Raw genomic sequence first — 16,197 nt, 5'->3', positions numbered from 1 at the left:
GAGCTCCATTCATGAGGAGCAATAGGGCCAAAACGCGGAATTGCAATGAATGTTGTTGATTGGAATGATGCTGGCCATTCGTTCTCCATTTTTAATTATGCGAGGGACTTTGTGCAAGCCATGATCGCAGTCCAGTTCACGGAAAGCAGTGAACCATTCCACATTGTCATATCCCGTATTTCGGACCTTCGTCCGATCATGTTCCCATGCCTTCTGGATGCACATCCGGACCTCCATACCCTTATCCATGACTCCATACCCTTATCCATGCCTTCAGTCCTCCAGTCCACTATCGGTTTGGATCCGTACACCTTCGTACATCCATATATCAATACCTTCGGACCTCCGCAGCTAAGCCTGCTCCATCCACCCTTAGTCCTATCGGATCCAAGCTCATTCCATCTCGGACTCTACCTTCCCTAGACTACCGGTCTATATCCATGATCCATATCCTAGTCTCGTATTCACCTAGATCTCCGGATCCGCTCATCCGATATCCAGACGCTTCATCTGATATCTCTAGACCTCCGGATCTGACCTATACTCATATCCGAAGCCCAAACCTTAAATCAGCGTCTATCTCCTTATGGTAATCCCCTTGACTCCGGACTTCGGTTATCTCTGTTTCCGTCTTGCTTATTGATCCTTGTACTCTGTTCATATCTGAGTTCATTTGCTTATGTTCTGTTCATACTTACTAATATGTTTCCACATGCTTGTACATAGCATTTGTGTTCAGCTTACCGATCCTCTCGGATCCCTTCCAGTATATAAAGATCTGTACCACTCCTGTAAAGTTCCTTAGTTCGAATATCGCCTTAGACTTTGCTCTGTCTCAACATAGACTTGCTCTCTCGCACATTAGACTTCACTCATTTCTTGTCTCGGACTTTGGTCCATCTGAGTTCTGCCTTTCCATTAAGGCCTAGGGATGGGTTCCCTAGGCCGGAAATCAGACCTTCAGATTTGTCCCCTATGTCTCTGTTCTGAAGTCTAGGGATTGATTCCCTAGACCGAAGTTTTGCCTTTCCGGCACTTCCTGTCTTTCCGAGACTTCTGTCTAAACCCCGTCTATCCGACTCTACCATAGTGTAGTCTACCTCTGTTTGTTTCTACTCTGGACCTTGTCCATAGTAGCCTTTCCCCTCCTGTCCTAATCCTGTCCGCTCCTCCGGTCCTCGTAAACCTTCGGACCTTTGGATGTCGTAACCTTTGGATGTCGTAACCTTCGGACGACGCAACCTTCGGACGACGCAAACCTTCGGACGGCGCACCCTTTGGACGTCTTAACCTTTGGACCTCCGGACGTCCTGTCCTTCGGACCACTCCTCCTATCCTATCCTGCTTTGGACTCTGTCCCTTGCAGCCTATCCTCTATGTGTTTCTATCTAGGGAACTTACCTTGGGAAGTCTTACCTTCGGATCTGATACAGTGGATGAAACTCCTCCGGAGTTTCCTATACTCCTCCGGAAGTTTCTCGCACTCATCCGGAAGTCCTCTAGCACTCTACTAGAGTAGCCAGCCTCCGGAAGTCCTTCGGACTTCGTCAGATCCCATCTGGACTTCATTCTGAAATTAAGGGCACGTACTCGGGTAAGGGGCACAGCACACGAGCTGAGGCCAAGCCCTTCGGATCTGTCTACCCTTGAGCTATGGTTTTAACACACATAGGCTAAGTGTTTTGGAGGCTGGAATGTTGATGGAAAGAGCATAGAGACAGCTTTTGGGGGGGATCAAGAACATAACACGGACCTGTCCGATTCGATATCCTATGTAAATGCTGAGTATTGCTATACCACCAGTTCCATAACAACTTGGGGCTCACCTTTGATGCCAAGCGACCCACCTGTACCATCATTGATGAACGCAGTATCGAATTGAGATGCAACACTGTCTGAAGCAAATGGTCTTGAACATCCAGGACGTGCATGCACACTATCAACTGTGACTGGAAGATCACCATGGCCATGAACATCAACAGAGACCCATTTTACCTTGTGAAAGACCGGTATTGTTCGAAATGGCAGGTACACATCAGCAGCTCAATCTTCAAGCTGCTGAGGTGTGAAAGTAGTGTTTGCGGGAAGTGCAGCTTTTGCAACATAGTGTGCAAGAGATTCGCAAAAGTATGTAGCGCCATATTCATTCACAACCTTGTCCAATGTGACTGCCTTGACGCTAGGATGCTTTGTCATCGTCTGGGTACAACAAAATGACATTTCTGGGGGACAGAGGTGATAATGCGGTGGGTGAGGTGTGCTGCCTGAAAGGAGTCTCCATTGAATATATTTCTCGTGGCAAAAGATTTTTTCCCTCCATTCTAACCAGGTCATCATTTGCGCAAACTTGTTCTTGTGGTTTGTGGAGCGATATGCATCTTTCGTGAGGTCGATATGAAGACGTTCAGTGTATTCTGTGCTGTAATTGTCCGTTGTGCCATACATCTGAATCATGTGGGTGTAGTGAAGTGCGAAATGGAGTTTGGGTAGGTTGAATGAATTCTGGATGCCAAGGTTGACAAAAATGTCCTTGTTGTCATGGAAGAGATTGAGTGCCTCGTCTAGACAAGTCAATGTCTCGGAACTATGACATGGGTATTGTGCGAGGTATAAAAAATCTAATAAGCCACGAACGGCATGGAGGAGCCGAGCGGAAGACATGTTATCAGGTAGTCTGATGTCGATGATAATCCCAAGCAAGAAACGGCAAATTTGGTTGTGTTCCGTGCCACTCACATGGGAAAGAGTCGTGATACCCTTTGTAAAATGTCGGATGTGGTGATTCGGGGGAAGGTGTTGACATCATGCATCAATCTCTGCACTGCCACATGCGTCCGCAAGCCACGCAAGGAGATGTTTCACAAGTCCTTGGTACAATTGATGCAGAACATCAGGGGTGATAGATTCAAATACATTGGCAAATGGTAGTCCCTCCAAGAATGGATGAACAATGGGCTTGATGCCAGCTTCCACACATGCGCGAACAAAGGCCAATCCATCTTCATCAAAAGCTCGGAGGGCATTAAGCATGGCGTTCAAGTCTCGTGGTCGACAGTTTGCAGCACCTGCTGCTAGACCAAGCTCATCTGGGGGAACATCGCAGCTCGGACATTGACTAGTCTTGACTCCAGTAGCTAACACCTGCTCTGGATAGTCTCCAGCAAAGCACGCAAACAGGGGATGGCATCTGCGCATAGCCCCATCACCACTTCACATATTGATTCCATTGATCCCCGCAGCAGTAAGTGGAGAAAGCACGCGTCCTACACATGCATGGTAGATGTTGGTGAGCATGCGATGGCAAGAGGCTTTGTTGGTGACTTGTTCAAGGTGGGTAGTTGGGAGGTAGGCAAGAAGGATGTGTGCCTGGCATGATGGTTTCCAAAGGATCTCCTTGGGAATATTTCCAATTGTCATATATACAGGGTTGCAGTCTTTTTATGGAACAGTGTGACTTGAGTCTTGTCTGATGAAATAATGACAGGAATTATCGTTGCACCAGGGCGCTCCTGGTCGAGGCTTTTCTATAAATATGGTGTTAATATACTGTATGATGACTTCAGAAAAAGTACAAAATACGAACCTGACTGTTCCACCACCATTTACCTGTATGCATCTCATGATATAGATGAACTGTCTCGTCTTCGTCGGCATAGTGGTGTTCGGGTGCAAAGACGAGGAAGTCGGCGAACCTTGGGTCACTGAACAGAGCTTTGATACACTCAATTATATCATGATAATAGACATTGAATGCTTCATTTGCAACAACGATCTGCTCACATTTGAATTTCGGATGACACGGAAGTTCATTGTTGATGATCTTGTCCAATTCGCGTGAATTCTTAAAGGTGAGACCAATTTTATCACTAAGCTGGAGATACCACAATTAGACTAATTCAAATTTTTGAGAGATCACATTGACTTACATCTTCAATAGAGATGAGTTTCAAGAATGCTGTTGAGCTGGGACCTCACAATTTTGCCCATCGAGCCATCTCCCAATCAAGTGTCAAAGCAAACAGAGCATAGACATTATCTGCGCCCGATCCCTCAAGCTGTGCATGATAACTCGCATTACTCGACTGCTTGGTTTGATTGATGGGCCATCCAGCTCATTGATCAGGGTAGGGGACAACTATAGGTGCCCGTTCATGGTCACGAAGTCGCTCTTCAATTCGGTGCCGGGCATCTGACTCTTGCACATCTGAGGTAGGTAGGTCTGGGGCATCATCTTGCTCATCACGTCCATCATCTTCCTCATGGTCATGGTGCACAGAGTGAGGGCCAGATGATGGCACTAACGGAGGTTCCTATTCGTCGCCAGCATCAACATCACCATCTAAGCCCTCTTCATTGCCATCCAAGTCCTCTCCATCCACAGGTGCATCACCCATCTCTCTCCCGTCATCAAACTCCACTGGCCACTCAAGTTGATCAGCAGTGTATGTCCCAAAGAAATCTCCTTCAAAGTGTGGCAGTGGCGACTGATTTGTGTCTGGAGCAGGCGAACTTGCATGAAATTGCTGTGAGGAAAGGTAGAGAGCATGGCAAGCAGGATTGGTTGTTTTTGCAAGGTGCAGGTTGTAACCAGTAATCAATGCAAGCTTTTTATTGCAGGCAGGGCACGTTGTATCAGACATATTCTAGGTAGATTTGATGAGTTTGATAGAATACTGAACATCTAAAAATCACTTACAAATTTGCAAGTTGATGGTAGGGAGAAGTGTAAGAGTCAGAGAAGGAGAGGTAGCATGCATCAGAGGTTCCATCAAAGTGGGAACTTGTCATGCCTGTGGTGCAAAGCACCAAGTTCAGACACTTATAATTGCCGGTTGTACTGGTGGTATTCATGTGCGCTGAGTCAGCTCTTTGAGAAGGCCGGTATAGAAGCTTATAGAAGCTTATAGAAGGTGTAAGCATAATATATAAAGTCTTGAAGGAATGAATCAAGGCCTCCAGGAGTTTGTGGAATGTGTGTGTCTGGAGGTGAATGATGGGTTAGTGCTGGACTTGTTCAGCACACAAAGTATGCTCACCGGCTTCCTGATCAAGCGCTTTGATACATGACCACCCCAAAGCAGTTCGATGCAAGCAGAGTTATCCATAGTAGATATCAAAGGGAGAGGAAGGCTGTTGCCGATGGTGTGACTGTTATACCAATCCTATGCTCAAATATATTGTGAAGCATGTATTATACTGTACTTGCTTAGGATTAGCCGGAGGGATGCTGGAGTGAGGGAGATCTTACCGGTACAACGAGGCACACATCAAGGCCTCCAGGAGGTTGCGGGATGTAGAGACGAATGCTGATATTGCACTGGCTTGGGACTATCTGAAGGGAAGCTGGACCACTTGGCGCAACGGGGATCTTCATTAGATTATACATCATCTCAGTGAGTCTACATGCAGTCAGTGAATGATATCATGGTGAAAAACTGGAGAATCACTTACCGTTTATGGTCTGAGATCAGTTTTGTCCATTTTTGCTGCTGGATGTCTTCATCGCTGAAGTCTTCGGGTCAGTTTCTATTCAGTAGGTGGTGCAGGTCTAGACTAGTGGGATCATCACCAATGAAGTTCTGGATGGGCAAGATTGCTACTGGTGAGCAAATGAAGGGGCACACACTAAGACTAGAGGGTAAGGCTGTGCGAGAAAATTTTGCAACTGTAAACTCACCAAATAGCAAACTAACCCTGACAGGGAAAGTGTACCGGCACCTGTTTTGCTTTATGAAACATAAATGGGCGCTCAGGCTGATTTAAATTGTGGGTCTGAGCTTACTGCAACTTAAAATAAAACCTTCACTCACCGCTCCAAAGTAGTCTTTCACAGCCTTGCTGAGCAGAAAGACAGCTGCACCTTCATTTCATATTTTTTCACTCCTTCAAGTTTATTTTACCTTCAAATTAGACAGCCAGAGCTCAATGGAGCTGCATTCACACCATAAGGAATTTTTTCATACCAGCAAGGTTGAAAAAACTCACTTGGTTCAAGCACGACGCAGGGCCAAGGACCAGGCTCTAGACAATCCGGGTAAGTATACATCTTCCAATCACATTCACACCTGTTACTGAAGTGATGACAACTTTGTTGTGGCGCTGTCTTACTAGGATGTGAAAGGCAATAAAAACACCAAATTTCACTTATCCTCCACAGTCAACGGTTCAGACAAATACCAACGGTTGATAATGTGGTCGTTCGTGGGGGTGCAAATATAGATTGTGTTCTCCTTGAGCAAATTTACCAATGACTAAAAAAGGGGTGAGATATTCGGGAATCTCAGGAACAATGCCCGTTAACTGGCTTGATGCAGTACTTAGGGTTCTTCAGGGATAATGATGCGACAGTACGCAGATTACAGAAAGTTACGTGAATTACAGTGATACGTGGTGAGTCAGAGCGATATCTCTGGGATACTCCTTATTCTCACAATCAGGGGAGATCAAACTAGGAGTCGGATACAGTTAAATCAATCAAATACGTGGCTTCGAAACCGACCTTTCTGCTGCTCAGGATCTCACAATGAGTAATGACGCAGTCCAGACTAGAATACAGCTTCTTGATGTAGTCTTAAGTGACCAAGCCCTTAATATTGTTGACTAAAGTATAAGTCCTATTTATCATCTTCAATCGTTAAAGTACGTGGATTTCTCCCCACAGAATTGATTTCCTGTGTTGTAAAGAGAATTGCAGTGAAACTACACTAGACGACTAGTAACCGTGCACTAGCTAGAGTAATTTAATGTGACTTAGAGGTGGCCTCAGGTAGTCAGAACGTCGTGGGAAACAGTGACAAAAGAGTGGAGGGAATAAACTAATATTCACTCAGTATTCACACAGATATTAAGGGGTGAGAAATTTTCTGAGAGATATGCAAACTCTCTAAAAAGGGATCTTATTATTCAAAGAGGGAAACTATGTCCCTTTATATACTACTCTACAGGTGGCTATGCAACTACTAAATATGGAATAGTGACTCATAATGACTCCATGTGACTCACTATGACTCAGTGTCCAAATGTTCACTTAGAGGTTACTGCTATTTCGGAACTGTCCAGAAACTATGACTAATCATTAAACAAAATGTAGATTATGTAAGAAGATTGACACTGCTCAGATGATGACTGCGCAGATGTTGAGATGTTAAGATGTTAACATGAATATGGCTCATTAGGTGGGAAAATGTACAAGAAAATCCCGAAAGGTGCGAGAATGTGCTTACTAATGAAAGGATAAGGGTTTTTAACACAGTTTGTTGACTGTGCTAAGTACGTAATATGAATGATTAATTCATGTAGCTATGAAAAACCTTCAAGAAAATTATAGTAAATTGTAATAAAGCCATAAGAAATTAGAACTGCCTTTATTGGCAGTATTAGGTTGTATGAGAGTATGTTATGTGTCCGTGATCATGTACGAAACAGGTTTCGTGCGTGTCATCGCTCAGTGTGGAAACCTCTCCAAGTTGGAAGCAAGCAGTCACGCAAGCACAAACCTGCCATTACGGGTGATGTTGGACCTGCCCCCAAATGGATAAAATCAGGTTAGGAGTAGTACCATATAGCTCACAGGTAGTGATTAGTACTTACCTCCATGTTGTCCAGGTCGTGGAATGAAGGCAATGGCACCATCTGCCCGAAACAAAAAGACCTCAACAGTCACAGTAAGTCTCAACACCCATGAAATGCATCACAAATTTACTTACAGATAAATCAGAACACCCGCTACCTTCAGATTCAGAGGACAAAGTCATCCAACTTCAGCTACAGTCCAAGAAGGGTTAGCATCACATGTTACCATGTGTCACTTACTAACTTGTAAACTACTAATCAGCGTGTAGGCCACTGGTCTCTGTTGAATCAGAGCCAGACTCAGATGTTAGCAAGCAAAGCACATCTAATCTATCTGATATCGAAGAATCCAAGAATGAGCCTGCAGAGAGCATTGCCAAGAGTTTTTTTGGAGAAGTGAGTTTGCCACACACAGCATCAATCAAGTATTACTATTCATCATGATAGGTTCCTGCAGTTGCTGGCTCTTGTCAGAAAAAACCTCATGGGAGAAAACTGACGGCAGCATCACCATCAAGCTCATTGCGATCATCATCAAAGACTCCTCCCCTGCCTATTTGGGGCTCACAACTCAAGTCTCTCAGGGTGAAAGAGAGAAAGTGTGCAGTGGAGGTTTGTCATTTTGCTATCTACTCTAAGTTACGACTAATGATGATATTTATGTCAATTCTAGACCCCCATGTGGGACCCAATAATGACAAGCTCATGTTTTGGGTCCCAGGGTCCCACTGCACACACCGGCAGGGACAACAGGTCCTCTTCCAGCGAGTCTGTGTTACGAACTAGGATGGTTCTGACGTATGGCTACTCGATAAGAGTAATCGGCCAAGGTCGGTTCAAGGCTTCGGCGTATACCGAAGTTCAATGGTTTCTAAGACAAGTCTAGGAGAGTGTCCTCGACTTGAATCACGTTCAATACGACTTAAGATTGGAGGTCTTAAGCGAAGGAAGTTCCAGGTAAAACCTAGTAAGATTAAAGTAAAGAACTACATAGTACAGGACGAGTTTATATAATGAACGGTAACGACTTTAGGGCCGGTACGATGAGGTCATAGAGACGAGTCAGAGATAAGACGAGTCAGAGATAACAAGAATAGATCATCTAGCGACGGCAAGATGCGATCGTGATGTAATACAATGATGTAAGAGAAAGAAAATGAATAGGGGCGTACTTGACTGTAACATTACCCCAGTTGTTATCGTTGAAGTCACCGATTTCAACAATCAAAGTTATCGTAAGCGTCATAGTTGTCACGATCACCTGCGCATTGAACGAACATTCTCTCATCTTCTTCGATAGAGATCTGTTCTAAGGCGGCGTCCTTGTCAGCCTCCCATTTAGCGAGAGCTTCATAGAAGCCTTCATCCGTCCATACTAATGGGATAGGTTTCTCGCCTTTAAGGTCTTTACAAAAGACCGAAAGATGCCCTGGCGCGAGGTTACGGCATACGCGGCAGAAATATGTTGGGCAATTCTTGTGACGATGACCGAATTCTTTACAGTAGCGACATTTGAAGTTATCAATGGGTTCGGTTTTCACGATGGTGACGGAGGACGATTGCGGAGGCGGGGATGGTGTTTTGGAGCGTAGGGTGTTGTTGCGTGAGGGAGGGGAGACGGAGATCTCGCGTTTGGAGGGTCGTAGACGAATGGAGCGTGAGCGAGAGGTGGTTGCCGCCGGGGCAAGTAGTAAGAGCAAACGGTACGACCGGTACATCAGAAGGAGTGACAGCATCAGGCGTATGCTCAACGGGAGATAATGTCTCAACCGGAGGAGGGATGGGAACTGCGACGTGAGGGGATGGCGGTCTGGCGATTGGGTTTGTTGCAATTCGTTCAGTAACGATATGGATGGCTTCTCTAACAACTTCCTTGGTAGAGGCAGGCATGAGACGTATCGCAGAGTTGCGAATGCGAATATGAAGATGACGGAAAATGGCTTTGAAGCGTTGGTCATTCTCGCTTTCACTGAGAAGGCCTGCGGTACGCTTGATGAGGTTGGCGGCGCGAATAATGTTAATGAGGAGCGTGCTAGAGAGGGCCCCTTGTTCAGCAAGGAGGCGATCTATCTCGATAGCGTATTGCTCAGAAAGGAGGGCGGATTCAAATAGCGTGTTGGTTTCGATGTCGTCAAGGATGGTGAAATAGTTTGGCGATTCAATGGTTTCAGTCAAAGTGACGGACGTAGTGGATGGGGATGTGGCAAGGGTTTCGGACATATTATCAATGTATCGGACGAGAATTTGAAGTTGCAAGAGGCAAATCTGGAGAGTGCGGAGTTCTGAGAAAGACATCTTTTCGCGACCGTTCTTATAACTGGTGAGCTTTCTTATAAGCGGCGAGGATTGCGGAGGCGTTGCCAAGATTTTCCGTGGGAATCCATTCGTTACTGGCAGATGAATATCCTTTCCAGGATACAAGATAGCGTCTTCGTTTACCCGTGCCCTTGTGCGATAGGATTGCTTCGACTTCGTATTCTTCTTCGTTATCAATGACGTCAGGTGGAGGATCAGGGAAGTTAGGACCGTGGATTTCGGTTTCGTGATAGGACGATAATTCGGAAGCATGGAATGTGGGGTGAACCTTCCATTGCTTTGGTAACTGGAGTGTGAATGTGATTGGTGACAGTACTGCGGTGATGGTAAAGGGGCCGTAGCGTTTCGGAGCGAGTTTTCGTGATGGTAACTGCGTGATAAGATTCTTTCCCAGATAACCAAACCTTATCGCCAACTTTCCACGGTTGGTACTTCTTTCCGTAAGATCGTGCAGCCATTCGCTGCATTGCAAGATTGTGGCAAGAGATAGCTTCTTCTCGTATTTTCTGAAGGAGACGAAGTCGCTCTTCTGCGGCGGGGAACAGTGGAGTCTGGGAGTACATGGGGGAGAGCCCGTGGCTCGTATCCCATCATGAGGAAGAATGGGGATGCGTTGCGAGAGTCGTGTTTGCGATGGTTGTGAACGAATTCGGACATGGGGATATGTTCAACCCATTCTTCTGGGTTGTTACGGCAATAGATTCGAAGATAGGTTTCTAGTTCTTGATTCAGACGTTCGGTTTGACCGTCTGTTTGCGGATGATAAGCGGTGGAAGCGGCGATGTCGTATTTCAAAAGTTTTGCAAGAGCTTTAGAGAATTTGGATACGAACTGTGGGCCTCGATCTGAGATTACTTTCTCGTGGAGCCCGAAGCGGCGGTAGACGTATTTGAAGAATTTCTTTGCTACGCCTTCTGAAGTGATAGTCTTCGTACAAGGGATGAGAATTACCCCCTTCGTAAGACCATGGTCTACCACGACCATGATAGAGTCGAACCCGTTACATGGGGGAAGATCGGTGATGAGGTCGACAGAGACTTGGGAGAACGGGGTAGAGACCGAAGAAGGGATAGGAACCAACGGAGGTGTCGTGGGATGGGTATCGGACTTTCATTTGCTGACAAAGGGCGCAACCCTCAACGTATTTACGGATGTAGGTCCCCATAGACGGCCACCAGAAGTCGCGTTTAACCAGTTCTTCGGTTTTAAAACGGCCGGGATGTCCCGCTGTAGCGTGGTCATGGGTGCGTTCTAAAATAGAGCGGCAGTCCGGCTGGACGGACATAGGCACGATCTTTGTAAAATAGAACGTCATCTTTAATCGTCCAGTCTGAGAGAGCCGATTTCATGGGAGGAAGGCAAAGGCCATTTAAGGCATCAGGAGGCAGCTTGGAAGATGGGATCGGTGTCATCAGGATCAGGGTTCGCAAGAGTAGTCATGAGCTCTTGGTCAAGAAGGCGAATGAACATGGAATCGGGGAGGAGCGTCATGTCTTCGTTATCAATGGTATCGGGTGCATGATCAGGTCGTCGTGACAGGGCATCCGGTGCAGCAAGTTTGGTTCCTGGAACGTGGTGAAGTTCAATATCGTAACAAGAAAGAAGGAGCTGCCATCTGGCTTGGCGACGGGTTAACTTTTGCGCGGTACGGAAATAAAGGAGGTTCTTATGATCGGTGAAAACAATGATTGGATGGGGGTTTCCGTCCAAATAATGACGCCATTCTTGAAGTGCACGGATAACGGCCAGGAGTTCGCGATCGAAGATCTGATAATTTCTTTCAGCGGGGTTCAGGGATTGGGAGAGGTATCCGCATGGATGATACACGCCGTTCTCATCTGTCTGTAGTAAGACAGCACCCGTTGCAACAAGAGATGCATCAGTGGCTACTGCGAATTGTCGAGACGGATCAGGGTTACGAAGGACAGGCTGTTTTAGGAAACACTCCTTTAACGTTCTAAATGCCTCCTGACACGGTGCGGACCAAAGGAAGACGTTATCTTTCTTTGTAAGGTCGATAAGAGGGTCGTGCGATATCGGAAGTAATGAGGGATGAAGTTCCGATAGAAGTTACAGAAACCTAGGAACGATCTGGTTTCCTTAACAGTGGATGGAGTTGGCCAATCGCGGATTCCGTCAGTTTTAGCAACGTCCATAGCTACACATCCGGGGCGAATAATCATGCCGAGGTATTCAACTTCTTGCGCGTCAAAGGTACACTTCTCTGGTTTCAAGAAGAGTCGTTCTTCGCGGATCTTCGTGAGAATTCGACGGGTACGAGCGTGATGTTCAATCCAGGTTATCCGAAAAGATGAGGATAGTCGTCCATATAGATTACTAACCATCCTTCGTTGATTTCCTGTTGGAAAGTACGGTTCATGTAGGCTTGGAACGTGGCCGGGGAATTGCAAAGCCCAAAAAACATGACATTCGGCTCATAGAGTCCGAATTCAGTGGTGAACGCAGCTTTCCATCTATCATCAGGGTGAATGCGGATATTATTATAACCGGATCGGACGTCCATCTTGGTGAAATACTTTGCTCCATGTAACCGTGCGACAAGGGATAAAGGAAGCGGCAAGGGGTAGGCGTTCTTGATCGTCCAATCGTTGATATATCGATAATCTTGACAGGGTCGAGATCTCCACTCTTCTTTCCTACGAAGAAGAAACCGCTGGCTTGTGGCGACTTGGACTCCGAGATAAAACCTTTCTTTACGTTTTCGTCAATGAATGCTTTGACAGCGGTTCGTTCGGCGATAGAGAGGGGATAGATTTTCGACGTTTTGGGGATGAATCCGGGTTTCGTCTCAATACGATGGTCAATACCGGGTCGTTCAGGAGGGAGTTGATTAAGACCGTCTTTAGCGAAGATATCAGCGAAGTCGTGGAGATAGGAGGGTACGAGTTCTTCGAAAGTTTTCTTCTTCTGTTCTAAGCCCGCAGCTAGAGCGAACTGCTGAGCTTTGTTACTAACTTTCGCGTATTCCGTAGGCCGTGGCAAAGGTTTGACCGTGGGTTTCTGTTCAGAACGACTGGTACCGTCCGGGGTCAATGGCGTATCCATGGTAGTATTTGAAATTACCCGGAGTTCGGATGCGTCAATGGAGTATTCCACCAGAAATTCGTCGTCATCTAGGTCATACATAGAGACTTCTCGCACTGGTGCGGCAAAGTTCTCTTGCGTCCAGACGTCTTCCTTGGTATCAAAAGTCTCATCGTCTTCGTCGGGGATGGGGAGTAGATCAGGTAGTGAATCAGTGGGGGGATGGACATGTGGTGCTTCTTCGTCAACGATTTCTTCGATGGTTGCCTTAGGATAAATGACAGGGGTTTCGGCGATTGGTGCTTTCTTAAGTTTGGATTGCTTCCAAGTCCGATCTATGGGTTCTTGTCGAAATAGAAGTGGAAGATCGTTCTTCTTCCTTTCTTTGTCGACTTCTTCTTCAACTTGATTACTCTTTTCCGTTCGAGAAAGGATAAGAGTTTCAGCTGCCCAGTCAATAACCGGGTTCATAGCCCGTAGCCAGGGGATCCCTAAGAGAATCTGATCTCTTCTGCCAAGACGTGTGACGTTAAACTTCCCTATCATAGTTCGTTCGTCAATCTTGATGGTGAGAACGCAGTATCGGCGTATAGCTCCGCTTTTGGAATAGCTTCCATCGGCGGTAGTAACCCGGAAAGGTTTACTAAGGGCGTGGGTTCGGATCTTGTGTTTCTTGACGAAGTCTTCTGAGATAAAGGTTCCGGCTGCTCCGGAATCAACAACTGCGGTGGTTTCAACGGTTTTCAGACGTGTTTTCGAAATGAGGGAAAGGGGAACCCGAAGTTCTTTTCGTTCACCAACTTTTCGTACAAGTCTTATGGGTACATCGAGAGATACTGACGTTGATCCAGTCTCCCATATCAAAAATCCTCGTTGAGACGGCGGACTTCCGCTTCTTCTTCTTCATCATCGCTGCTTTCTACTTCTTTGCGGCGTACCGGAGTCTTTCCTTTCTTCTTCTCTGGACAGTTCTTAAAAAGATGTCCGGTTTTATGACAGGTGAAACATTTTCCGGTGCGGAAATGTTCCGCGCGTTCTTCTTCAGAAAGCCGATCGATTACCATAGCATTGGGGTCTCTAGATGGCACGTATCGGTTGGATCCGAAGTTCTTCTTCTTCTGGGGTTGGTTGCGCGCCCTGATGGCGTTCAGGTGGAGGCGTGAGTTGTCGAGATTGATACAGGTGGAGAGGACAACTTCAAAGTCGTCAGAGACATCGCCCGTGCCAGTAAAGGCGAGCGAGCAGTCCTGGGTGGAGTCCGTCTAAGAAGAACTGTTTCTTGGCGACGTCACCTTGAATTCCCGCCCGTCGTGTGAGCATCAAGAACTCCGAGATGTAATCTTGAAGTTCGGTTCCTTGTTTAAGGTTACGGAGCTTAGGCTAGCGCCGTTCCTGAGGGATCAAGCGGCCTAAACGCGCTTTTGAAGTCGGCAAGGAATTCAGTCCATGTACCGTATCCTTTGACAAGGCCTGCGGTGGTCTTATTGTTAGGGTCTTGCGCTTGTCTGAGGAAATCTTCCTTCCAGTAGCGTGCGTTCCCTTCGTTCATGAAGGAGGTTACGAAAATGATCTTCTGTTTGTCGTCGACATAGATTTTCTCGTTAATATCGAGATAGGACTGGCATGACATCAAGAATCCCTCGGATTTATCTCTATCCCCGTCAAAGACCGGGGGAGAACCGATTTTGATTTCAATGGGTTTCGTAGAAGACATTGGGGGGTTCAAAGGTGGTAGGGGTGGTACAGCACCTAGGTTCAAAGCGCCAAAGATTGGTGTCAAGGACGTCAGCTTGTTAGCTTCTGGGGACCTGGGGTTCTATCTGTCGTGATGACCAGGATTTGTTCTGTTCTGGGTTTTACAACGCGTGATAGCGATGTATTCGTAGAAGGACTTTAATCTTTTGTTACGAACTAGGATGGTTCTGACGTATGGCTACTCGATAAGAGTAATCGGCCAAGGTCGGTTCAAGGCTTCGGCGTATACCGAAGTTCAATGGTTTCTAAGACAAGTCTAGGAGAGTGTCCTCGACTTGAATCACGTTCAATACGACTTAAGATTGGAGGTCTTAAGCGAAGGAAGTTCCAGGTAAAACCTAGTAAGATTAAAGTAAAGTAACTACATAGTACAGGCGAGTTTATATAATGAACGGTAACGACTTTAGGGCCGGTACGATGAGGTCATAGAGATGAGTCAGAGATAAGACGAGTCAGAGATAACAAGAATAGATCATCTAGCGACGGCAAGATGTGATCGTGATGTAATACAATGATGTAAGAGAAAGAAAATGAATAGGGGCGTACTTGACTGTAACAGTCTGTACTAGTCAAAGATGAGGCCAGTGAAGCTGACCTCGATCCCGCCCTCAGTATCAAGCATGAGCCTCACACTGCCAATGAATCTGATTCTGAGTCACACCCTATCGAATCCAAGTGATCCTCTTCTCAAGTGGACCCTATGGCATGTCTTGTTTATACAAAGACTGGGTCAGTCTGACTCATGGACCAGAACATGGAGCTTCATAAGGTAATACAACAAGGCATCCTTGAGGTTAAGGCATACATTGCCTTTGAGCACGGTGTGGATATCACAACCTGACTAGGCACTTGTTAAGGTACTCAGCCAGTATATGTCTACTGCTCTGCCTATGCTGCTATACTTGCAAACAAAAAAGCAAGAACGTTCGACCCGAGGGAAAAGCTACTAAGGACAACTCAAGATCAAAAGACCTGAAAGAGCGCTAAAGTGTGGGAATAGCGTGTCGCAAGATAGAGCGCTAATGCGCGGGAAAGAGCGGAAGTCAAGAAAGCGGACACTGAGTCAAAGGAGGGTAATGAATAGTGAGTGAGATCAAGGGTATTGATTGCAAGGGTAAGGAAAGTCAAATAGGGGCCATAGAGCGCAACTAAAGGGTGACTACTTCTAAGTAAAACCTAAGGGAAGGAAATACAGTCGAAGGGAAGTAGTCACCATAGGCTTCTTATACTAGTAAACTATACCATCTTGGACTTGGAAGGGATAGGATATACATGTAATAAGACTGTAGCACTTTTTACAAACTCGAGGCAAGGCAAATTACATACCAATGAGGTAGGATGGACCATGGATGGATTCCGACATTTTGGGTGATTCCTAGAGCACAAGAACAGCGTGCTGGACAAGCGCTAGGCGCGGGAACAAGCGCTAGGCGTGGGAACAAGCGCTAGATAGAGCGGACAAGCACTAGGTAGAGCAGACATGCACTAATGCTCCTATAGACATATTGC

At 46.2% G+C, this 16,197-nt stretch overlaps 2 protein-coding genes across 2 annotated transcripts; one reads left to right on the top strand and one right to left on the bottom strand.

Moving 5' to 3' along the window:
* Positions 1 to 9: 9 nt before the first annotated feature.
* DFJ58DRAFT_720133 (uncharacterized protein) lies at positions 10 to 4,640 on the bottom strand (the record flags this gene model as incomplete). Its single annotated transcript, XM_041384691.1, has 13 exons — positions 10 to 186; positions 1,669 to 1,721; positions 1,750 to 1,770; positions 1,848 to 1,995; positions 2,104 to 2,378; positions 2,403 to 2,419; positions 2,444 to 2,757; positions 2,863 to 3,187; positions 3,215 to 3,393; positions 3,456 to 3,524; positions 3,584 to 3,871; positions 3,927 to 3,970; positions 4,337 to 4,640. The coding sequence occupies 13 exons, from the start codon at positions 4,638 to 4,640 to the stop codon at positions 10 to 12; spliced, it is 2,214 nt and encodes a 737-aa protein (XP_041234774.1).
* Positions 4,641 to 7,594: 2,954 nt separating this feature from the next.
* DFJ58DRAFT_739071 (uncharacterized protein) lies at positions 7,595 to 8,458 on the top strand (the record flags this gene model as incomplete). The annotated part of the gene is made up of 5 exons (XM_041387023.1): positions 7,595 to 7,664; positions 7,718 to 7,780; positions 7,835 to 7,968; positions 8,020 to 8,184; positions 8,246 to 8,458. 5 exons carry the CDS (start codon positions 7,595 to 7,597, stop codon positions 8,456 to 8,458), a joined length of 645 nt encoding a protein of 214 aa, XP_041234773.1.
* Between the last annotated feature and the right edge of the window lie 7,739 nt (positions 8,459 to 16,197).

The sequence above is a fragment of the Suillus subalutaceus genome (genome assembly GCF_016647625.1).
Source record: "Suillus subalutaceus strain FC151 chromosome Unknown DFJ58scaffold_612, whole genome shotgun sequence".
In the NCBI taxonomy this organism is placed as follows: domain Eukaryota; kingdom Fungi; phylum Basidiomycota; class Agaricomycetes; order Boletales; family Suillaceae; genus Suillus; species Suillus subalutaceus.
The sequence above is the reverse complement of the archived record's forward strand: the minus strand, read 5'-3'. Positions and strand labels throughout refer to the sequence as shown.